Source organism: Cynoglossus semilaevis, chromosome 20 (genome assembly GCF_000523025.1).
Source record: "Cynoglossus semilaevis isolate Cse_v1.0 chromosome 20, Cse_v1.0, whole genome shotgun sequence".
NCBI classification, from domain to species: Eukaryota; Metazoa; Chordata; class Actinopteri; order Pleuronectiformes; family Cynoglossidae; genus Cynoglossus; species Cynoglossus semilaevis.
This window is the reverse complement of record NC_024326.1, coordinates 3,100,937-3,125,375: the sequence shown is the minus strand read 5'-3', so window position 1 is coordinate 3,125,375 and position 24,439 is coordinate 3,100,937. Positions and strand designations below refer to the sequence as shown.

Below are 24,439 nucleotides of genomic sequence, written 5' to 3'. Positions count from 1 at the left end.
ATTGGCTTGTGTCCATTTTTTTCCCCTCACTTGCTGTCCTTTCGGTCGCTCTTTTTTTTTTTTTTTTGTCTGTTTTTCTGACCTTCGGTCCTTTTCAAGCACTGGTCACCAGGTCTTTTCTCCTAGGCTTTCATTGTCATCTCTCACTTGATTCCTTTCCTTCGTTCCTACGGAGAAAAGTTTGTTTTTTATCCTCACAACATCCTTCTCGGCTGTCTTCGTCTTCGCCTCTTCTCTGTCCCCACTGATGGACACTGGGTGTTGAGGCCAGTGGGACATGCAGGAAGACAAAGAACCCCTAACATTCAGCAGATGGCTGGGGCTCAGCTTAATTTGCCTATGTCACCCTTGCTGGCAAAACACAAAAGCCCAGAGCCAGGGGAGCCTCCAATTCACCATCTCACTGTGACCTCCATCCATCAAAATCCTCTCTTTATGCTTTTTAAAATGAAAACCGCCTTTTTAATAAGAAGGAAAACGTCAACCATGGTGCTACAGAGAAGAAGTACGAAAATTGGAAGTTTAACGAAATTTGAGAAAAAAAAATTATAACATCACCCTGCAATAAGGGAGCGTGGTAAACCTCTCTGCTCCACCGCTTTGAGAAAGAAAACTCAAATCAGTTCTCCCTCGTTACTCTTTAGACCAAAGAGTTAAAATTCTTATGAAGTGCTGACGTTTATGAAGTGCTGACGTTTGTCAATGTGCATTAATGGTCAGTCAATATTTATTTTTTTATGATGAATTCAGCCACAGAATCTTGATAAATAATTTTTGGTGTATTTGTGCGTGCTTCACAGGATGACGACAGCTGAGAAGACTGCATGTACTGTAGTACAGCCCACTGTGAACGTTGCTCAGACTGAGATGAAGAGCATGTAGACTTTCATCCTGGTGGTTAAGTACTGAGTAAATCCAAACCAATGCCTTTTTAGCAGATGGCTGTGATGTCCAACCCTGCTTTTATTGCCACCTGAACATCACAATCTAAACACATGTGGCGAAATATGTTTGTGTAATTGACCCCGTACGTGATGACACCATGCATCGTCTAAAACCGACTACAATCCCTGTTTGGGGAGGTCTTCAAACCCAATCTCAAATCCATGTGTGCAATTATTTTGCAATTAGATGACTCCTTCAGTGTGCGCCAGTTTATGTCATTGTGTTTGTGTGTAATTGCATGTTTTTGTTACTAGTAAACCCAGCCTGTACTTTGCGAGCCGAGGGCACACTGTTCTGAAGGCACCGGAGAAAATGTCTCTTTTTAGACTGACAAGAAAGGCAGAGAGCAACTAAGGCTCAATCTGAGAGTCACATCTTTGTGACAAATTATCGATCCTGCCTTTGTTGACTTCTTCAGCCTAAGGAGCCTCTGCTATGAATGTGTTTTCAAAACACCCACCGTATAAGACCTTATTTCAACACTGAATGTTGAGAGCAAGACGGCGGCGAGAAGCAGCGATTGTCTATCTATATACGAGCGTGTTTGTCGTGAGGAGGTGATGAGAATGTGTAAAAAGGATAAAAGGGTGGGGGGAAAGGGAAAGTAGAGAGAGTTGGTAATCCTTTTTAAGCACATTGAGCCTCGTGCTTCATTTGTTTACTGAGTTCCCACACTGACTGCAGGGGCTGCAGTTTAATTCCACACCAGAATTAGCATAAACAGACTTAAAAGACTCCTCTGGTGTGCTTTATATCTGTGTTTGTTAGTACATGCATAAATGTGTGTTTTCAAGAGGAGGTGAGGGCTTAGAGTTGCCTTCGCTGTTGGGTCACACTGACTTCACCAGAATCATTATTAAGGAGTGTGTGATTGAAGAATGTGTTGACTACTTATGAAAGATACTGGCTTATGGCTGATTCTAAGCTTAGAGCCAGTCTTGATGTTGTTGCTGGATTTCTGTGCCATTGATGCCGTTTTTTCCAAACATAGTATTGAGGTAAATAGTATCAGTATTCCATGTCTTTTCTAAATGTCTATTTTTAAACACATATTGATTTTTTACTCCCCCCCCCCCCCCCCTTTTTCGACAGAAATGTTTTCACACCCCCGCAAATTGAAATACTATTGAGAACCTAATAACATGAATATGTTTTATCTGTACAAACCACTGTATGAGTTGCTGCCACCTAGTGACCGGAGGCTTGTAATCATTCGTTACAGCAGTAGGTATAGTATGTCCAGCGTGCCATATTCCATTGGAAGACCCTCACGCCCTCCCCGGCACCTCACCGCGCCTCCGCAGGGGGGCCTGCCCCACTATTTGAGACCCTCCTACAACAGTAACCATATGCTTTTTCCACCTGTTGTATACAGGTTATCTGCCACGCCCCTACTACTCTACAGAATTGTGACTGCTCTCTAACCTCCACAGTATTAATATCAGATGAAATGTGACATAACTCTTACAAGGTAGTTTGCTGTGAATCTCATGCCTGCAGTTCAAGTTTTCCTGTCAATTGGAAACTGAACTGAAAGACATTAAAGACATCGCGTGATTGGAGCCAGACAAAGAAAAAGAGCCTTAGAGCAAATGTGGTTAAAAAAAAAGAGTAAAAGTTAAAAGTATTATTTATGTCAACCCAGCAATCAGCACTGCTTTGTAGTATCAAACTGTCACAGGTGCTGTATCCACGCTGATGTCCAGGGATTCCATCCAGATGTTGATCTTGAGCCTGTCCAGGATTCTATATGGCTAAATCAAAGTCGGCCAATTCAACTAAAGTTCCCTCAGATACTTTTTACTGAATTTTTAATGGAACCTGCTCGGTACTTTGTCTTTTTTATGACTTGGTTACTTTTTATTAATTGCCGAACCTTCTATTGAAGTGAAAGCTTTAATTGTATTTTTGGTCCATAGTTTAAATCAAACTGAACTTTGAGTGATCTTGACATTTCAGCCCTCACTAATTCATTCCACTGAATGCTCTGCGCTGTGCGGTAACCTTTGCTCATCGTCAAAAAAGATTAAATGTTGTAAAAGCCTGTTTAAATACATTGATTGTGATAGCTGTGTGAGAGCAGACAAAAGTGATATTGTTGTATGATAAATTGGTTTCACTTTATATAAAAAATATAAATATATATGTAGCACACTTAATAGACATAAATTACTGTCGTCGCGTTCAATTCTTGAGTGGATTTTCTGTTTCACTATTTGAAAGAAATGAATATAATCAGAGTGAATATATGTTACAGAACTTCAGATTGTTTTGTTTTGGCTAGATGTAAAATGGATTAAGAGGTCACTTTTGGTATAAAATGTTGTTTCCCTGTCGTTTATTGTTTCACTAATGGTTTGTTTTATAGTTAGAAACAACATTCAAGTCATTTTAAAGCACGTAATGAGAAAATAGATCACACAAAACCCAAGGGAATGTAAAAACTTCTTGTAGTTAAATGAGTAGAAAGAGACTGTCCTCACTGCAGGGAAGGAAAGTGATTGGATTTGATGCACTGAAAGATTCCATTATTACTCACCCTTTAACACTTGTGTATGATGTCTGTGCGAAACGCTTACAAATACACAAAGTACCCTCCGAAAAAGCAGAGATGTTATCTCGGTGCTGGGCAAGCATAACTTTGGAGCCGGGCCAGACTGCACAATGGTATGCTTCACAAAAAGAGCGAGATCTGATTAGTCTATGTCCAAATAGAGGCAGAATCTGACAAACAAATGGATTTGCTGTGCCTAGAACATTCTCTCGGGGAGCTGGATGGGCTGAGATACAGAGACGCTGCCTTTTGTGTCAGAGCTAGCGTGAAGCATAATAAGACCCTTTGGGGAATGAACCAAACACTGAGTGATAGGGACACAAAAGGCACACATACTCACACACTCAGTCAATTTCACAATCTTCGTGTCTTTCTATCTGTCCAACAGTCTTTTCACCACTTTCTCCGTAGCTTCCCCATACACTGACCTTTATGATACAGGCTACAGTGGATATCCTATCATTATGGCTGTGGGCTTCTGCAGCCCTGGATCTTCTGACTTTAGCCACATCTTTTATTGTGTTAGTGTTATGTAAGACTTCTACAGCATGTGCAACACAACAACTGTTTTCTGTGCATATACAATGTAACTCTAGCACTTCCATCCATCCATCTATCCATCCATCCATCCATCCATCCATCCATCCATCTATCCATCCATCCAATCTTGATTCTTTGGCTTGAGTGAGTGCAAGTGTACCGTTCCTGGGCGTGGCACACGTTGTGGTGCATCACCTCTGCTGTCTGCTCTTATGCACAGCTCAATGCAGTCGACGTGACTCAGTAAGGAAGGAGGTATAAATCAGACTTTGACGAGACAAAACTCTGCGGGTCCTCCATTGACCCTTATAGCCTTGTAGGGTCTGCGTATCCTGCAGTGACCCCCATTCATAAGGCTTTAATCTGGATTGGAACCATCTCCTTTGGGGATATCATTTCAAATGGCAGTCTCCAACGGACAATAGGACCCAACACTGACCAGGGCAGGGGCCCCCTGTGCCCCTGACCTCCCATACATTCACAGGACCGCATGCATAAGCAACTAATTGTGGCACGTAGAGGACGAGGGATGATGTGTGAAGGGAATATCCTGTTAAATACTGTGGTTTATGAATGTGATGAAAATAATAAAAAAAAATAATAAAGTATTTTCTTCCTTTAACAGTCTATCCGACAATATGGATCTTGTGATCCCATCTGGTAATTAAGGAATTAGGTTTGGATTGATTCCTTCCTGGTTGCGGTGCAGAATTCTTGGTGCTAAAATGTGTAACAAACCAAGTGTGAAGCTTTGAAGAGTAATGCTGTTGCTCTGGGCTACTTAGCTTCAGGGTCAAATGAGATTACACCCTTGATCTGGGTTAGTGCTGTCTGATGTGAAGCATTTTGTGTGTGTGTGTGTGTTTTGTGGAATACCTAAGGCATGTTGTTTTTAAACCTGCAAGCCTTTCTTGTGCATTTTTCATGACATACACAACAGCATTTTGTTGTCGTGCTCACGTAGCCGTCTCTCTGAAGCTGCTTGTTAACTAATTAGCGGTGTTGCTGGCATGATTCTCGTTCTTTTTTGTTTGTGCTAAAACAGCCTATTATTTTTTTTTCTCTAACTTTGCCTCTCTGACCATCTCTTTCTCTCGTTCTGTTTCCATCCCTGCTCACTGCGCCGGAACACCTTAATCCAGTGTGAAAGCAATTGGCTCTCTCAGATCTAATCAATAGAGGGGCCAGGGCAGCAAGCCACGGGGAACATCTTTGGCCCCTGCTCAGCTACAATCAATTTAGAAGCACTGATTCAGTGATTGAAATACAAAGAGCAGAGTTGGTGAACTGGACGGAGGTATAGCGTGTTTGGGTCTTCCAGCATCTTCTATATATATATCTGCTAGTATGAGAGTGTGGCTCTGTTCCTGTATGAGCAGTACCTGCTATATGTTTAGAAATGAATGTGTATGTGGTGCTGTATTTCTTTCTTGTATTTCTAGTCTACTGTATAGGGAAAGTGTGATTTATTTTGAGCTCCCTGTAGTAAAGTGGATATGGCATTTAATCTTGCACCCCTGAGACAGAGCAATGGAAAAAGAAAAAAAAAACTTCTCATTTAATATGTCCTCATATCACTCAGGAAGGTGTGTGTGTGTGTGTGTGTGTGTGTGTGTGTGTGTGTGTGTTTTTTTTACAGCTCTGTGTGTCTCCTGTGTACATATATTTGCCGGCACCTGCTTCTCATCACGTGTCAAAGTGTGTGTTTTTCAGAATGCGCATCTGTGGATGCTTGAATATTTGTGGAATGTATTTGCTTTTAGACTTTAAAAGAAACCTTGTTTAATATTTATGGGCAAATAGGAAATAGAGGGAATTGATGTGGAATGTGTTTTTGTAGCAACACAGATGTCAAGACTTCTCAGCTGCTGTCACTGTATGTGTGAAATCATGTGGACAAAGTGCATGTGTATAGAACATTTTGTAAGTTGGGTTTGAAAATGTAAACAAACGGTTGACATTTCAGTGCTAAAGTTTTGGGTCCAACCTTGGTTTTTAAAAAACAAACAAACTTTTGTCAAATGTAACCTTCAGATTTGAATGCTGCAGTAGATCAAATAAACCTGATGGTTTTTCTGACAGTAAGTAATGCTATGGCTAACTGGAGTTTTATGCAAACTAGCATAACACTTACTGTAGCGAAGCTGGCTATACACTATAACACCAAGACTGTATCTTTAAGAAAATGTGTTGTGTGTCAAAAAGCCATTTTCATTGATGAAGTTAATGCATACTCTTTTCATTAGCTTCCCCTCTATATTGTCTGTGTTGCACAAGTCTCTAAGTCCCATTATGGTTTCAGCAGCATTGCGGTCGTGAATCTACACATGACACATTTTGCAATCCCATGGGCTCATATCATATCTCAAACTCATGATGCGAGTAGCACTTGTGCATGGTCTCAATGGGCCGTATAACCAGAAAGTAAACTAGGAATCCATTTAAATTATGCCTGTCAAGCATATTCTATAGTACTGAGAGGGGGCGAGGGGTGGGGGGTGGTTACTATCCATTACCCTATGCTCATAATACATCTGTAGTGGCTTTCTTTTTGTGTGTGTGTGTGTGTGTGGGGGGGGGGGGTATTCCAACTTGGTAAAAATAGTGATTTATGCATTTTGGATTTCTGCAGCTCAAATGTTTTTAATCTTGCAGTTTTCAGATATGTTTTTAACTTGCTGTTCTACTACATGTCTACCCTGCTGCTGTAACCACAGAATTTCCCGTGTGGGATTAATAGATCAAATATGATATGATATCTCATCTCATTTCCTCTCATCTTATCTTCATTTCTTTTTGGTTGTTAGCCCATCTCTATGGTATTTATATATCTGTATATATATAATTTTTTTATCATCTCACGTCACTATTTCATGTAAGTTTTGTTGCTGTGTCCCGTGGTGTGTTTTCACCTTTGCAGTCAGCTCTGGTGGTTCTTTTTTTTTTTTATTTCTGTGAAATCCAATATCTTGGTGATCCATCATTTCCAGTCCATCACTGTCCATCATGTGAATGAATGACCCTTAGTCTTCATAAATCTGGCAGTGCGTGGACATGTTCATGTTAGCGTCACAAGGTCCCACTTGGATGCATTCCCCTTCAGGCACACACACATATATATATACACATACAACCACACAAAATAAACACACACGTTTCCCGGCTTCATAGCTCAGGGCACATTGACTAAGCCTGGCTGAAAGGGCAACGAGGTTCAGATTTTGACAGCTGAGGAGTTTACCGTCACACACACACGACTTTGCTGAGAGAATGACTGTGTGTCTGTTTGTCTGGAACAGGATACAGATTTCTGATAAGGTTGTGTGGAGGTTATGCAGATGTGAATGTGACATGAATATAGATGTGCTGTCAGACTTGTTATCTCCGGAGAATTCCAAGGCTCCAGGTGCAGCATGATCCGACGAAATGAGTCATCGTATATTTATACGTGATCCACTGTAACGCATGGATGACTGTGTCACGACCCACGATACCTTGAACTTTGACTTTGACTTTTCCAGGTTCGATGTCAACAGAACTGGTCGTGTTTTAATGGTTCAGACAGACAGACAGAGTGACTGATTCATGAGAACTCCTCTGTCTGTGCAGCATTTTTGTTTCCTGTTGTCAAACTTAGAAGTAATAGCTTGGTCTCCTCTGAACATGAACATGTGAAAAATGACTTATTTGCACAACACAAATGCTGTTGGACTCTGCTACCAACAATTTCAGTGACAAGGCAGACACTCCTGAGTGCTTTCTCACTTCTCATTTGCTGCCACTCTTCCACTTTGCCGTCTCTCACCTATCTCACATTCGATTTCCTCTGCTCTCGGCCACTTTTCCCTCTCCCGCCCCACGCACACACTGCCGTCTCTTTTGATGCAGAGCGTTTTATCATTATTTCCCATTAGGCATAATTGCAGCGGAAATGCGAGTGCTGCTGGAGCAGCGTCACACTGCTGAATGTATGGTTGTACTGTTGTGTGTGTGTTTTTTCTTTTTTTTAATTAAATGCCATCACCACCGCAGGGTGCAGCGCTCCTCCTGATAATCTTACCGTCACTGTGTTGCTCTCGTAACCTTTACCTCAACCGGTCCATCTCCACACAGAAACCGGTTCTATCTTCAGTCATGCTTTTTATAACAGCAGAGCAGCCTCCATCCTACTGTTGTCGGCTTTCTCTCTTCATCCACCCCCAGGTCCTTTCTGGTAAATTTCACTTCAACTGGCATAACAATATGAGCATGTACTTTATACTGTGGCCTGCTGGTACACTAAATACCTTTATATGTACTTGTTTGATGGAGCAGAACATTGTCTGCTAAAATTAACTCTGAAAAAAAAAATTAGGATGACAATTTTCCAAGGTTATTTAGATGACTGTATGGAATTTAAAATGAGGGATTTTACACAGGGAACTGTGCCTCCTACTGTATACCATCTCCTGTTAGAATCGTATTTAATTATTGCGATCCTCAGGGTTACCCAATAAATCAATTGCAATTTACCAGTAGATTGCAGAAAGGAAATACTGGTAGATTATGAGCAATTAAAAAAAAAAAAATTAAATAAAAAGACGTTTTGTTGCACATTAACTCAATTAACTAACTCAGACGTTAGTTAATTCTGATAAATGTAAGATATTTCCCATTTCCCATACATGTATGTCTATAATGTAATAATAATAATAATAATAGTTCACAGTGTTCTTGACGACCAAGCTAACATGTAGCGTCCTGTAAAATGAAAGTGTACCGACAGATTTGTAGCTTCAGGAAGTAATGTTTCCCAGTGCACCAACCACCTGCTTGTTCAGAGTTCAGTGCTTTTGCATTGCAGAATAGGACAACCAGGGCAAAGTGGAATTAAAAGAGCATGTTAGATTTAATCTAAAATCAGAATAAGAGAAAATGAAGAGCAAAAGAGAAATATTAAATGTGTTTATTTTTTTTATATCGGAATGAAATTCAACAGAGATGAAATATTGCTCTACTTCAGTGAGTGGATCAGTCAAAAATCCTGAAACAACATCAGGCCAATGTAATAACATTGTTTTGTGAAAATGCACTGTGTTTTCAGTCAGTATAAAATACCAGCCATTTGGCTTCAATATCAACCAATAGTTTAGACATCCTCTTATTCGTTTCTTTACTGTTGGTCGAGTTATTAGAGCATTGCCCCAAAATTACCTCGTCAGGGTAATTTGGTGTGATGTTTTACTCATTAAGAGAAATAAAAAGCTTGGTTGATCCTCCACAGTGGGTGCCATTTAAATGCTGTACAACGATAGTACAGTAATTATGGTAATATATTATTAAGAACCATTATCAATGTCAATATGACACACCTTTTTAAATTCACCAGCTGTCTCTGAAAACCATATTTACACTGGCCTGTGATTATAGCTGTGAACGGTAGAAATCAGAATCAACCTGTGGTTTTTTTACACCGTGTAATTTAATCAGGATACGGAATAATTATCAATTTAAAAAATGAACACAACACCAGCAGTATTTATAATTTATCCAAGATGACGTCAGGCACGTGTGCTTCATGATGAGCATCTGCTGATGGTCCTTGGTTCAATTTTCCTCCAGGTAATCCTTGGTGGTAATGATTTCCTCAACTGTCTGCTGATTTTGAAGCCATCGTCTCTCATTATGCTTCAGTGCACACGTCGTCACTTTGTCGTTCTGAAGGACAGCACCAGTCCTAATGTTTAAAGGCTAATAATGAAGAGATGTCGGGGAGAGCAACAGGAAAGGAGCAAAACAACCAGAGTTGGCATCTTTTGGCTAACTGCTATAGATTAATTGATCTAGCCATGAAGTTAATGAGCTAGATCCTTTTTAAAAGAGACAAGTGCTGAGACGGAGGAAGCTAATGGTCTCTCACAAGCTGGAGTTCTAAAAAAGAGAAGGCTATGTATCTTGGGACATATACTTTATTCACCGTATGACAAAACTGCATGGTAATTGACAGGGCCTGTAACTGCTGATTTTTACTGCCTCATTTCATCAGGTGTCACAGTCAAAACTACAATAGTCGTGTAAAAAAAGAAAAAATTACAGAAATATTTTTTTTGTAATGTCATCAAAGTGACTTAATTTCAGTTAGAAAAAAAAAGTTGGTGAGTATTCTTACGATATCCCACAATGTGTCAAAATTGGTATTGTGTGATGCGTTTGTGGCCTCACTCTGCCAGATGATTAAATCAGTGCAGCTATTATTATGCAATCAAACAGACACTTAACGTTCTTTGACTAATTTCACCCACTCATTGAATAACACTCCATCTCTGTCTTTCATGCCCCGCTCTGTTTTTTTCTGCGTTAGCCGGTGGTGGGCAACCAGCCCGGTGCTCCTCTGTTAGGTTCTGATTACAGTGGAGATTGTAGTGCAAGCGCATGTGACGCCTGCTGAGTTGCGATATGTTTCGAGGGGCAGTTTTCTCCGCCACCTTCGGCAGCCAGGATGGATTGGCACACCAGACTATCCTGGAATACCAACTACCCCAGGTCCCTGCTATACTCCCCACCTGCCCCCGCCCCCGCTTCTCTCTGATGACTCCTCTATCAGAGAGATGCGCCGAGTGCCTTGGCACATACCTGCGTCATACCTGGAAATAAAAAACTGACCTGAACCAAGGGTGGTGGCGCTGCCTAGACCGGTCCACCGCCAACGCCACATTCAGATGTGGTGTTCAGAGTCAGTCTGAATTATGGAGTTTCCTGAGTTTTATATATGTACAAACACATTGAAGTGAGTCAACGTGCTCTTTGAAAGCCAGATTTCCCAGTCGGCCGTCCTGTCATTGGCCGACTGTTCAAAGGGAAATTGCAGGCCAAAAAATATTGGCTGGGAGGTTGCCATAGTAACAGCCTACCCAGGGGTGTGTGATGTCTGCTAAATTGTTCATTGGTTTTTTTTTACTGCTGCTTGTACACACACACACACACACATGGATTTCAGTAGAATGCATTTCTCTACACTCATGATCTATCAGTGACATTTTGTGTTCATTATCTTTGTTGTTACACTGCTGGATATCATGACTATTTGTGAAGCACGCGGCGTGAGGAATCGTATAATAAAGGCTTGTTTTGTTTACAGGACACTCATCTCTAAGTTAATTAACCTCAGCTGTAACTGGGCTCAATCCACTCAGATATGATTTGATTGCTGAAAGCGTTCACATGCGCACGTAAAGGTCTCTATGGTGAACCTTATTCAGCTTTTCCTTTTATACAAATTGCCAGTGTGCTGTCATATCCCTGTAACCACACCAAACCAAACATGATGCAGGGACACAGAACTGAAGTAGCATGGCCAGCTACAATGGACACTTCCGTCGCTTCCTCTGTTTCAAGTCGTCAACTTGCGTCACCAAAGACACAGATCAACATAGGTCTCTGTGAATTTACTCGTAATTGTAACGGCAGTGATTAACGATCAGAGATTCACTGTTATATTGTTCAGTACAGGGATTCTCAAAGTGTGGTGCGCTGCCACAAACAACTGTCATTTACAAAATAAACCTCCTATAGTAGAAGACCATTCAGTAAATTGACATCATGTGGTGATTTAGCATGTTGTTAATGAAGATGAATTTACATATTTTAATTATATGCAGCTGTGACACTAATGCAGACAGTGAGGCACTTCCTCAGCCTCAGCCTGCATTCACAGCCTACAGTGGTGGTAATGATCTTCATTTAATTCCAGTGACACTCCGTCCCAGTGCTTTTAGAGATGTCTACTTGTCATTTACAGACAAATCCACCTCTGTTCTTTAGCATGACAACAGCGTAGATTTAATCAAAGCCAGTCCCGGACCCGGATCTGGCCTTCGACTGAAACTTTTATCCACCAACGTTCCTGCAGACTTAGATGTTGCTGTTTCCCTGGTAATTGGATAGACGGGCACATTGGGATGAGTGGATTTCTGCCTGGGCGGCAGGAAGCTTAATCTATGTCAAGTGTGTGTCTGTGTGGGTGTGTGTGGGTGTGATTGTGGGTGTAGTTGTCTTTTTGTTGCTTAAAAAAGGAGATTCTGACAGGGTCAGGATGGACAGATGATTAATGATCAGAGGGAGTGCTCTGGGGAGGGAGCGCTCCTCAGGTCTTGGAGGAGCAGACGAGGTTCGCTTCAAGCACTGTTCACTTTGCACCATCCGTTTATTCCTGAGAAAACCTCTGTGGCCCGGCTTTATTACTTCTTACATTCTTTCTTTGTGTGATTAGAAGCTGACGACAGGGGGTAACAGAGGCTTAGAGCCCACTGGACTGGTGTTGTCAACACTGGGAACAGTGGCTGCTCCAGGCTACAGTTTCCAAAATCTACAGTTAAACTCAAACAAGAGTTATCAGGCCTAAGATCTGTCACAAATAATTTTCTTGTGTGTCAGGATCGTGGCCAAAAAATGAACAGTGACAGAAGAGCGAGTGTGAATACCAATAGGCCCTGGCACTGATTGGCTGTCCTGCTGGTCTTGTGTCGCCAACATATTCATTTATCTGATTGATATTTTAACATGCATCGCCTAGGTAAATCCAAACAGACGCTCAGTTGGTGTTGGTGTAGTCTCCCGTGGTTTCAGTGAGGGGAGGGGGGGCTGTCTTTGTGAGTGACTGAGCAACCAAACAGAAAAATAGGGGTCAACTGGGGTCTTGACCCAACCATAAGCCTATCTGTATGAGTGTTTGTGAGTGATTGGTTGAAGGCATGACTCTAAAGCTTTTAAGGACTGTGATCCATCCCATGTGATGGATGAGGGCCAGGGTTAAGGGTGTATTGTCGGCCAAAGAGTTGCTGTTTGGGGTCAGCTGAAGCAGTAACAGGAAGCTTGTGTACCTCTGCTGGTCACGCACCCTGTCTGCAGAGTGTCTTCATAATATGCTAATATTTACACATTTCATATCAAAAGCAATCAAAACTGTTTTTGTATTTTTGTCAAACCTAATTAGTCATGTAATATATTTAGAGAAGTGTTGTTATTTTAATGTTCTATAGGCCTTTTAATACTTTTATATCCTTTATAAAGTGAACGTTCTGTAAATGAATATTTCAAATATGCTTGAAGAGAATTACAAATAATTACAAATCAATATCTAGGAGACTAAAACTGCCAGTAGTTTTAAAAATAAGTAATCATCCAATGATATATACAGACTTAAATCTATTTTAAAAATCCAAAAATCACTAATCAGAATGTAGGTCTGACTTGTAACTTCTAATTAGATTTTTCGATAAAATGTAAATTAACTGAAAAAAATTTCATACACCAACAGCATACATATATATATATAGTGGAATACAAAGTGAGAGATGTCACTTTAATATAGGATTTATATATATATTTATTTTTTTTACAATTAAATTTTAATAAAAAGTTCATTAGAGTTGTACGGAGGAATCAGTACAGATTAAATATCCATACAAGTGCAGGTTTTACTTCATACTTACTTTCAAGGGTGGTCCACATTTATCTCAGAGAATGTACACGCAGTAATAGAGTCACAGTGTTAATGTTTGGAGGACGAGGGTCGGGTTCAGACCACACCTGCATCAAAGGGATTCTACGTCCGTCCTCATCAGCAGATACTGTCTCTGTTTTTTGTTTTCCTGCCTCCACATGCAGGGCAGTCGGTGATGTCAGAACTGACGCCAGACGTTCAGTCAGGAAGGTTAGACATTCCAGAAAGAAGTTTGATGATCATGAACTATGACACACTGCGGGGCTGGAACCACGCTTTTAACCAACATATTCCCTAACAGTAAATGCAGCTACAGTTATACCAACAATGTTACCCTGAGAAGAAACCTCTGCATCACTTACCAGCACACAGTATGGACAGTACAACACTGATATTCTCTCCACATATATTGACCCTGGTCAGGAACTTGTTAACAGCTCTCTCAAACCAAAGCAACTCAGGTCTTTTCAGGTTACGTTAGCACAGGTGCTGGCAGACTGAGGTAGTGATGTAACACTGCTCACTGCAACTGGGGGATTTTTTGCGGCATGTCCAACCACTGAGGCTAAGGTCAAACACTTGATGGAGTCCACAGAGGGAAATACTCAATATTTTAAGACGATGAGTGGATTTTTAAATCGTGTTCGGTGAGAAGTTGAGCCACGGGGAGCTGTGGGGTTTTGTCTGTTTAAATCACAGGATCAACCCAATTAAAGCTACAGATAACTTTTTAACAGTGCATGTACAGGAGGTTATGGCAATATCTGTGCACTGAGTCTGGAATGATTAGCAGAGCTGTTGAAAATAAAAACTCACAAAATAGGATTGGCGCCATGTTAACGTAAAAAAAAATTCTATAATTTATCTGGACATATCAAGCATAGCAGGAAAAATATGTTCTGCATTTAACATCACTAGACACAATTAACTTAATATTTTCTTTGAAATAACTCTATTATTCCAGGCTTTTTATCTCAGTACTACAGCATCCTACTGTGAGGTAACCTGTTCTCAGTCTTTGTTAATTCACACTATTGATTATGGATGGTATTTTTGGCTTTGACTGATGTTTATTTACCGTGTACCAAACTACTTTGATAAATATTACCTGTTTGTTTAATAGTTATTTGCTGCCCTGAAACTCTCAGTCTTGATTATAATTCATTATAGTTACAGTTTCATGCCAATCACTCCATCGCCATTTACCCCAATTTGAAAAATCCTGTGAAGATAATTTTCCATTTAATTATGTGGATGATGTAGCAGACTCCATCACTGTTCTTGTTTTGTTGTTGTTTTTGTTTTTGTTTTTTGCTCTTGTTCTTTAGCTTCACCCTGATGGAGATGGTTTCTGTATCTAAATCAACCTCAACGGCACCTACTGTAGGAGGAGTGGCGATGGTGGTCCTGGTGGATGGAGCTTGTTGTGACAGTGATGTCATCGCCGTTCGATTGTCATGAGCAGTGAGCAATGATCCACAGCTGACATTCCTCTGTCAGCTCACTGCAGAATGAGCTGCAGTGAGACAGACACGGAGCAGAAAAGACTCAAACCTGTCAGTCACAGACAGGAGGCAACGAGGGGAGGTGAGAGGGGAAACGGGGGGAAGTCCGACTCACTACCAGTGAGGCAGCGAGAGGATATGAACGGGGGAAAGTGAGAAAGTGCAGAGCCAACTCTACAGGGACCAGTTGAAAAGGTGGAATGTTTTGTTTCTGCGTGCAGCCAGTTCATTTATGGGCTACTCTCCCACTGGGGGAGACTAATTGCTTGTTGATCTAGTGTTCTATCCCCTCCTGTCCCTGAAAACTAACACATTTGCTGAGTGATGGCTCAACATTGCTTCATTTTCTCTGGGACAGGAACTCCTGGCCTCCTCCAATCTAAATATTCACAAATCAGGAGGAAAGACTTTGGGCTGAGATCCAAATTTGATGAGGCCCAACAACGCTCAGCCACTGTTGCCTAGCCTTGGAACAAGACCACTGAGGATCGGAAAACATTGTTCAGAACACCTCCCTGTTCTCCCAAACTCACTTTTCCATATCTGTTCTGTTGTTTTTCTTCTTCAAACACCTCTCAGCTGCGCGAGGCGGATCAGCATGACGCTAATTAACAAGTTTAATGCAAGAATTCAAGCACATGTAATGTGTCCATTAGACGGAGCCCAGCACGATTGGAGGAGGAATAATGATCTGCGTTTGAAGTATTTATGTGCGTGTGATTGACTGCCTGTTTGTTTTTGGCCTCTCTCGCTCCTGCCTAATAATGCTGATTACGGCGTCTTCAGTTGTCCAAGGGGAGGCAGCAAATCATCACGAGGTTCTGTTCAACGTGCAGCAGTCAAGTGCCAGAAAATAGCGGCGTGCCGTCACATTTAATGGGGTCAGGAGTGGTTACATGTGACTCTTTGTAAATCAGGTTGGTTAATGTATTCTGGGTGAGAGGAATGGCTTCAAAGCTGAAAGGAGAGTTTTACTTTTCCTCAGGGTTGGTGTTTATTTGAGCGTACAGATGTGTGCATATGCATTACCTCGCCTCCGGCGGTTTTCTGCAGCGATGCTCGTTCAGTCGTCTGACTCAGCACACGCTCTTCTTCGTCTTCTTCTTCCTCTTCTTCCTTCTGTGTCCATCTATGATTGTCCACTTTAGCTACTGTGTGTCCGTAAACACACAGCCTGAAGGCAGAACCCAGCGCACACACACACTGCTCACGGCCCATTAAACACATTCAACAAATTGTTTAGATTTTTTTCCAGGGCACCTGATGCTTGAGAGTGAATTGAATGGACAAATATAGTTCCTGTTGAAATATTAATAACAAAGATGATAACATGTAAGACCACTAGCCTTGATCCGGGAACATCTTGTATTTTTTGGCATCTTTGGAGATTATTGCTCCATAAAGCATCCAAAAAACCTTTTCCAACTTCCACTTCATAGACAGGGATGTGATTTAAAAGTCTCACTGTTCTAGTTTTGGGGAGGGAGTTTAATCTGCGTGAAGTCTGCATATAAAATGTTTGGTCAGGTCACAGACTTTTATCACAGACTTTTATTCCATCACGTACTAAAAAGCCTGTTCCAGTCCCTGTGTGAAAAAAAAGTATTGGTTTTATTGTCCTCTGTGACAAATTTCCGTAAAGTCTTCCATGCTGCCTCTCCGGAGCTTTGCAGCAAAAGCAATTTGATTTGCTCAGAGGTATATCTTTCTCCACCACACCTGTGATCTTCCTCTCGGCTTCTTCCATTATCCGCTTTCTGGTTGTTGTCCTCTGGACATGTGTGTTTGTATGTGATGATCCAGCCAGGAGTAACCACAGCATTGTGACTGGACATGAGGTCATGCAGTTAGCGTCGCACTGCAACGCAACGGGAGGTCAGCCACAGAATGTGTGTGTCTGTCTGTGTGTGTGTGTGTGTGTGTGTGTCCTACCTTTTTTTTTCCTTGCAGTGTCCAATGTAGCGGTGAGATTACTGCTTGCTTTAATGAACTTACTGTTTACCAAGCACGGCCTAATTGCTCCAGTAAAGTCGGAGCCAATAAAACCATTTTGTAGCCAGATAAGTCAAACCTTTGGGCGCATAAACTGTTTTCTTACAGAAACTACTCGTTTTATATTCGACCCAAATGTCCCTTTACACTCCGTACTCGAGCACAGCTGGAGAAAAAAAACACTTGTCCCATAAAATTTATAACCCCTTCGCTCTTCGGTGCAGCCGCGCCGTGGTTTTCCTTCTTAGTGTATCTGAAATATTTTAGCTGGCATTTATCATAGTTATTATAGTCAGTAAATTCATCCTCACGCATTAAAAACGCCCTCCACTTTGTCATCTTTTGGGATGTGAGAGTAAAAGGTGATATGACTGTCAGGACAAACAAAGACATGGGGATTGAACAAAGCAAAGATGGCGATTAGTATGTAGGAAAAGATCACTTTTATTTTTTTGTTATTTGTATGTTCTGGTCCTATGCATTTTGGTATAATTACTATGTATATACTGTATGTTAATTGTCTAATTAAAATATTGCCTCTGGCTGTAAAAATCCTGCACACTACTCATTATCTCTGAGTGTACGTGAAATGTTTCGCTCGTGACCTTTCTTTTTGTGATTCGTTTTTAAACGTACTGTGTTTCTTCTCTCACAGCATGTCCACCAGGGACCTTCAAGTCTGCTCAGGGCCCTGGTCTGTGCCTGCAGTGTCCTCCTAACAGCCGCTCCACAGCTGAGGCCGCCACCATCTGCGTGTGCCGTAATGGCTACTACCGTGGGGACGGAGATCAGCCGGATGAACCCTGCACCAGTGAGTAGACTGTACTCAACATATTCACTTCCAGACTTTTTACGGTGTTAATTACACTCGTGCCTTTGCACCAAATCCACGTGCAGGAAAGTTTGTACAGCACCTATATAAACAAAACTTAGACCTGCTGTTGTCTAATTAATTAAAACCCTCTATTTTAACAAGCCAAGGACAGAGTATTGATTTGCAGTGTTTCTGCTGACCACTGTTAAACATAAAACAACAGTAGGGGATTAATGCCATCAACAAAAACAAGTAAAGTTTATTTTTTTTAATTATTCAAAAACATATCAGGAGGATTTGTTTTATTAAAAGGTCAACCTGCACAGGGTTTGAGGTAAAAGGTTAACAAAGAAGAGCTTGGTACTGTATGTCACCCACATCCACCAATAGGGGACAGACAGGGGGGCTTAGAACTGGGCCCTCTTTTTTCTTTTTTTTTTTTTAAATAGGTCTATTGGTGAAGGTAATTACAGATTATCTCATCCCAGGCTCAGACAGGACGGTCAGTATTTATAAATATTATCAATAAATTTGGTTGAGCAGTAAAAGAAAGATACATTTTAAGACATTTTTGTTATGTAAAAAATATTTCACTCTAATGTACTGTTTATTTAACATTTTTATTTTTTTTACCAGCTTTAATTATGAATGTTTCAGTGCATGGTTTCAGTTTTAGACATCTGCACGCCCGAGCCAATCTGCTGATTCCCCTCAGTTATCACTCTTCTCTTTCCGACTGTCTCTTCTTCTTGGTGTTGTTCTCTCTTTTTGCTCGCTATCATCCCCTGAAGATCTAATTACTTAGGCAGATGTTGCAAAAGCTCTGGCGCTGTCCCGCCGTTATCCACTGGAGATCCAATAAGGCCTGATGCAGTGGCATAGGCCAGTGTTACCGTCAGTTGTTTACCTGAAAACAATCCCGTCTTTGACTTCGCACATGACATTTCGTAAACATTACGTAACTTATTTACTACATTCCACTACAAGGCAGGAATTTTGTGGTTCATGGACATTAGAGTTGTTAATTCTCACCCCATGTTTCATGGCAGCACATCACTGTTAGTGTTCTGTTCTGAACACTAACTAGGAGCAACCATGCAAACCTGGAGTCTTTGGATGTTCTCTGAGGATGGCACCTTTCTTTCCCCTCCAGGTTTTTTTCCCAGGCTCTCGTGGAATACTCCACAGTTCTCAGGGGGACAACTGTAAATGCTTCATTGAGTGCAGTCTCTGCCTTTAACATCAGGCCTGAAATGTTCCCCAAGCAATTTCCAGAATAGCTTTCATGGTGGTGCTACCAGAAGTGGTCCCTCTGGTCTGTGCTCAGTTGTTAAATGTTGCCTGTGTTGCGTTTAGTTTAGTTGCACTGTGTCTACTGGAGTCATATCTTCTCTGATCTGATCTGTAGTGTATTTCTATGTAGTACATACTGTAGAGTCTTCACCAGAGTAGTTAAAACGTGGAAAACTATAACAGCTGTATCAATGTAAATTATTCATTACATGTTTCCCGCATCCACAAACTGCTTGATGCACAAGTCTCCAACTATCAATTTGAGCGTGCAATTAATGTATAGCAATGCATTAAAAGCATTCTACAAAGGTACCGTGCAGTTGCAATTACTATAAAAGGCTGGCCCAGATCTCAGCGGGGTGGAAGTAAGATTATCTTGGTGAGAATCACTTTAATGCTGCAGGTCCTGATAAGTGCACTGCTTGAGTGGCTTAAATCAGGCTAACCTGCAGCAGCAGAAGCTGGAGCTTTAACTCTCTCCAGCGGCGTAAAAGGCATGCGCTTCTTTGTGCTGCAGATCAGTCTGATCAGCCTGCAGATGGATTGGCCAACAGCTGGTTGTGTCAAAGGAAGAGCAGAGGGGGGTGCTATATGCTACGCCACCTCCAATAACACATATTATGCAGTAAAATACACTCCAAAACCAGCCCTCTACCTTCACCCTCATTGTTTTTTTTCTATCCCAGTTCTCTGTCTTGTACTGATTACAGCTAGCGCCTGAAGGGAGGAGCACAAAGTGTTCTGTCTCACAGTGTGAAGTGCACTTCTCTCAGCTTGGCTACTCGTCACTGTGAGCTTTGGGACAATGGTTTGCACCGCAATCCCTCTTGGTCCCTTTCCTGGGCCTCATACCACAGTGTTAGGGACCTGAGAAACCCCAGGGGTGCACATATGTGGAAAAATAATGAATGTGAATGTATATGTGCTAGTTTTGGGCAGTGAAACCAGCACTGATTACTCCATAGGGGAGAGGAGGCTGTAGCAGGATGAGGCTGCTGCTGTGATACACAGTGAAAGTAAGAGATTTTATTGATTCAACAGAAGGACTCCTGGATTTCCAAGACAAATAAAGACACAGATTCTACTTGTTTTACAAACCATGAGGGCAAAAATGCTGCTTATAATAACAGACTAGCTGTATTCCCTTGTATTCTGCGAGATACCATTTGAAAAGTAAAACCATATATTTTCTTAAAAGGTGCACTAGTTTTTTAAAAATGAGTTACTCGGCCTAGCACTCTCTACCACTTTGTTGTTTACCCTTTCTGGAGGCAGACCTTCCTGTGGAACAGACAGTCGGACGTTTCTCTTCACATCAGGAGCCGTGACTGGACACAGGTTTTCGATGGTGTTCACCAGCTGGACAGAGAGACATGTGACTGGACAGAGTTTCAACAGTCGGATGGTTACTGTTACCACGGCACTGAGATATTGCATAGTTCTCTCTCTCTCTATGTGCACACACCCTACTATATATATATATATATATATATATGTTGCCACTACTCATATATAAACATACAGTATATTCATAAATGTATATCTGTGTATGTATGTATGTATGTATGCATATATATATATATATATGGTTGGCTCTATGTATACATTAATATAAAAATGTTATCATTATACTTTATCATTTTACTGGCAGCTGTTTTATTTATATTACAGAATAATGGGTTTAAATTTCATTTTGCAGCATAAGATAAAATCCATTAGCTTGCGGTCGTATCAACCAACAACCTTCCCACTCTGGAATCATCTATATCTCCTTAGCTGCACGGCAGTCAAACAGCCATCTTTGACTCCGTCATTTTCCCGGCCAGCTAGCGTAGGACCTTCAAGCCAGTTTTATTTCATGTCTCACCAACCCACACAAGCCTTCCATCTTTATACCAGCTCCTCTGGCTGTGATCAGTATCTTCACTCGGGGACCTTCTGCTGGTCCCTCAAGGCCTGTTTCACATCATAAAAACAAACATTTTAAGAGAAGTGAAGTGTCGGTCGGAGACATTTTAAAGTGTGGGTGAGTAAACAGTGCGCACATTTATTTTGGGCACTGGGGTGCTCTTTATATTAGCAGCCCAGTGAGGAACCTTAAAAAAGCCTCTGTGTAGCAGGGCAGTTATGCACTATAGCATAACATCACCTGCAGCAGTCTGCAGGCACCAGCAGGGCAGCAGGGAAAGACTTTATTTTTATATACTCATAGAGTGGGTTAAAATGCTTTAGACCCCTTGACATTCACAAACAAAACAGAAAATAACACACTTTAGTATGGTATCACATTTGAAAAAAATTGACGTTCTACTGTTGTGTTCACGTTGAATTGTTTAACAGGTAATGGGAGAAAATGTTTCCATAGAAATGTTTCTGTCTGGTTCTGTGTAGTCAAATGTGTGATTGCTGCATCCTTTTACTAAAGTCTCCTACGTGACTGTTACTGTAACACAGAAACGCAGCTGTTTCTGCATGTTCAGCTGACAAAGACTCCTCATATGGCTATAAGTATTATCTATGACTTGGTGCGATCTTTGGAAAAAATATTTATTCACACTTTTCTGAGGTTTGACCATGAATGGCTACCTCAAGGGTTAAGAAAATAACCTGGATTCCAAGGAGAACTTTTTTATCTATTATTCAAACAATGTCTTCTGCTATTAAGCCCTTACACTAACATCAGTGATGTTTAAGAGTCCGCTTGGAAATGACATCTCGCCCTTTTTTAAAGTGGTGGCAGAGAATACAGACTGTATTTATTGGAACCAGATTAAGTCAGGCTGAGAGCCTGTAACTAAACAAATTAAATTCTACGGCAATTATAACAGCCCAAGGCAACAGCACTGGTTCACAAATGACTGAATAACGTGGCAGTCACATTCGATTTCTTATGCCGTCTGCAGATGTGTGTAATGGGGATGGAAACGTGAAGTGGGCTTCACACCTCCACGAATCCTGTACACTGTGTAAATAGTGCCTGGGTTCCATTCATTTCCCACATGGGCAGGTGTGATAATGCTTCTCACTTCTGGGTCAGGCAAAAGTGCATACATGTGGTTAATGATACAGGAGACATGTTGATTTCAGTACCTGTTGGGGGGGGGGGGGGGGGGGGTGTTAGGTGTGTCACATGACCTGTAGTTTGTTTTTGTTGTAAAGGCATCAAGGTAAATTCAGGTTACACAGTAATACACCGTTTGACCATACAGTACATTTACACCAGTACTGTCGTTCTCTCGACCACAACTTCACCAGCCCATGCCCGTCGCTGACAGTTTTGCAGCTGAGCAAAGCATAATGGAAGTCTAATAGAAAAAGGAAATCCAAGCACTCCATCAAAACGTGCTTGCAAATGTAAATGTAATCCTCTTGTCACATTTCTCTAACGGATAAAGATGAAAAGTGTTGAAGATGAAATGAACACCATCTTACAGACCTGAGTAATTCTTCAGAGTTCGTTTTTTTTTTTTTTTTAAATGAGCTTCATTGAGCGTAGGCTGCTGGCAGCTCAGCTGTGCATGGGCCGTCTCACTCAACTTAAGTTGATTCTACTTCAACTGCAGTGTCTGGAGAAAGAATAAGGTCTGGAGGGACAGGCAATTTTCTACCATGCCATCTGAGCACAGTTGGACTGTTTGAGGATTGTGCAATTGTGCTTTAGTTGCAGAAGGTTGGAACAATCACATCTGCTCTCTGATATTTAGGCAGTAGTTGAGCAAAATGAAATTTATTTTCTGTGTTTATTTGGAGCGTATGAGTGACTAAATGGGAGTGTGATTCTGCATGGCCATTTTTTAGGAAAGAGTCAAAGCAGATGTGCACTTAGAGAAACAGTCAATGATGGATTGACAAAAACATTTCCCGGTTTAATTTTTATTTTATTTTTTTTGTTTAGTAAAGCATTCAGCCTGAACTGACTTTGGATGAACAGCGATCTTGAATATAAAGCAGATGTCAAATTTGGCACTAGAGAAAAAAATAAATTGTTCTTGACATCCAACTTTTCCTCTGTCTCATTTCCAGGCGTGCCATCCAGCCCCAGAAATGTGATTTCTATCGTGAACGAAACCTCTGTGATCCTGGAGTGGCACGCTCCGAGAGAAACGGGCGGCCGTGACGACATCAGCTACAACATCGTCTGCAAGAAGTGCCGAGCTGACCGACGCTCCTGCTCGCATTGTGACGACAACGTGGACTTCGTTCCGAAACAGCTGGGTCTGACTGAGACCAGGGTGTTCATCAGCAACCTGTTGGCTCACACTCTGTACAGCTTTGAGATACAGGCTGTCAATGCAGTCAGCAATAAGAGCCCTTATCCTGCACAGCATGTCTCCATCGACATCACCACCAATCAGGCTGGTAAGTGGCTGCGTCAATGTGACAACCGTAATGACGTTGTGTGGGACACTGCAGTGATCGTGACATCTTCACTGACCCATTTGATATAATGGCACATAATGATAATAATTGCCGTGATTAAACGGCCTCAGTGCGGCTGTTGCGTGTTTGTGCCATCTGATCTTTTCTTCCTTTATATTTCTGCCTGTTTTTAAAACAATTTTAGGTTGGTTTTCATTTTGAAAATATTATACTCAAGGTCAGTGTGGTTTTAAACACAATGTTTCCTTTTATTAAAATTTGGCTACAATGATCGGGCGTCAGATCGGGGTGATCTCGCTCACACTCCTTAAGTCTCGTTAAGGACGTATTATGCACTTTGGGATATGGAGGTGGAAAGCTAAAATACATTAGAACAGCGGAAGCAAAAGTTTTGGACTGGAGTTAAACTCCTGGTGCCGGCTTCTTTATGTCATTTAAGTGTTTCACTCCACAGCATAGATCCTGCCCATTCAAAAAGTTTAACCATGAATAATGACTACAGAGCGTGGGTTGCACAGTGGTTGAAAATAACCGTGCAGATGTCACTCATCTGAAAATAGAATTTTCTAGTAGAAATAGCATCTAAAATATAAATGGTGAAACAGCATAATCATATCATAAAGTTTATTACGAACTGTACAACGGTCAAGTTATTGATTTTACTATGGCGCAGTTCACCAGTCCACAGCAAGCGGGACGGAGAGAAACTAAAGACGAAAGAACACGGTATGAGTTCCAGCAGTACCATCCTAAAAACAATCTCCAAAACAACCCTATTAGTGAGAAATAAGCCTTTTATGTGCATGTCCTGGTGAGATTTGTTTTACACCGACTCTGTTTAATTGGACTGTTTAAGAGCCGCGCTTCATGGCAAGCTGTTGCCTTCTCCGTCAAGGCCAAATCCCAATTAAAGTTAGCCTTTAAATGTTTCAAAT

General features: G+C 41.3%; 1 protein-coding gene across 2 annotated transcripts in view; it reads left to right on the top strand.

The window, feature by feature from the left end:
* The window catches only part of LOC103396026 (ephrin type-B receptor 1-B), a 146,761-nt gene that overhangs the window by 78,645 nt on the left and 43,677 nt on the right, over positions 1-24,439 (top strand). For both annotated transcript variants that reach the window (XM_008333949.3, XM_008333948.3), the window contains exons 4-5: positions 17,673-17,828; positions 23,148-23,483. In XM_008333949.3, coding sequence (XP_008332171.1) covers positions 17,673-17,828; positions 23,148-23,483 — 492 coding nt within the window. The remainder of the gene's footprint in view (positions 1-17,672; positions 17,829-23,147; positions 23,484-24,439) is intronic.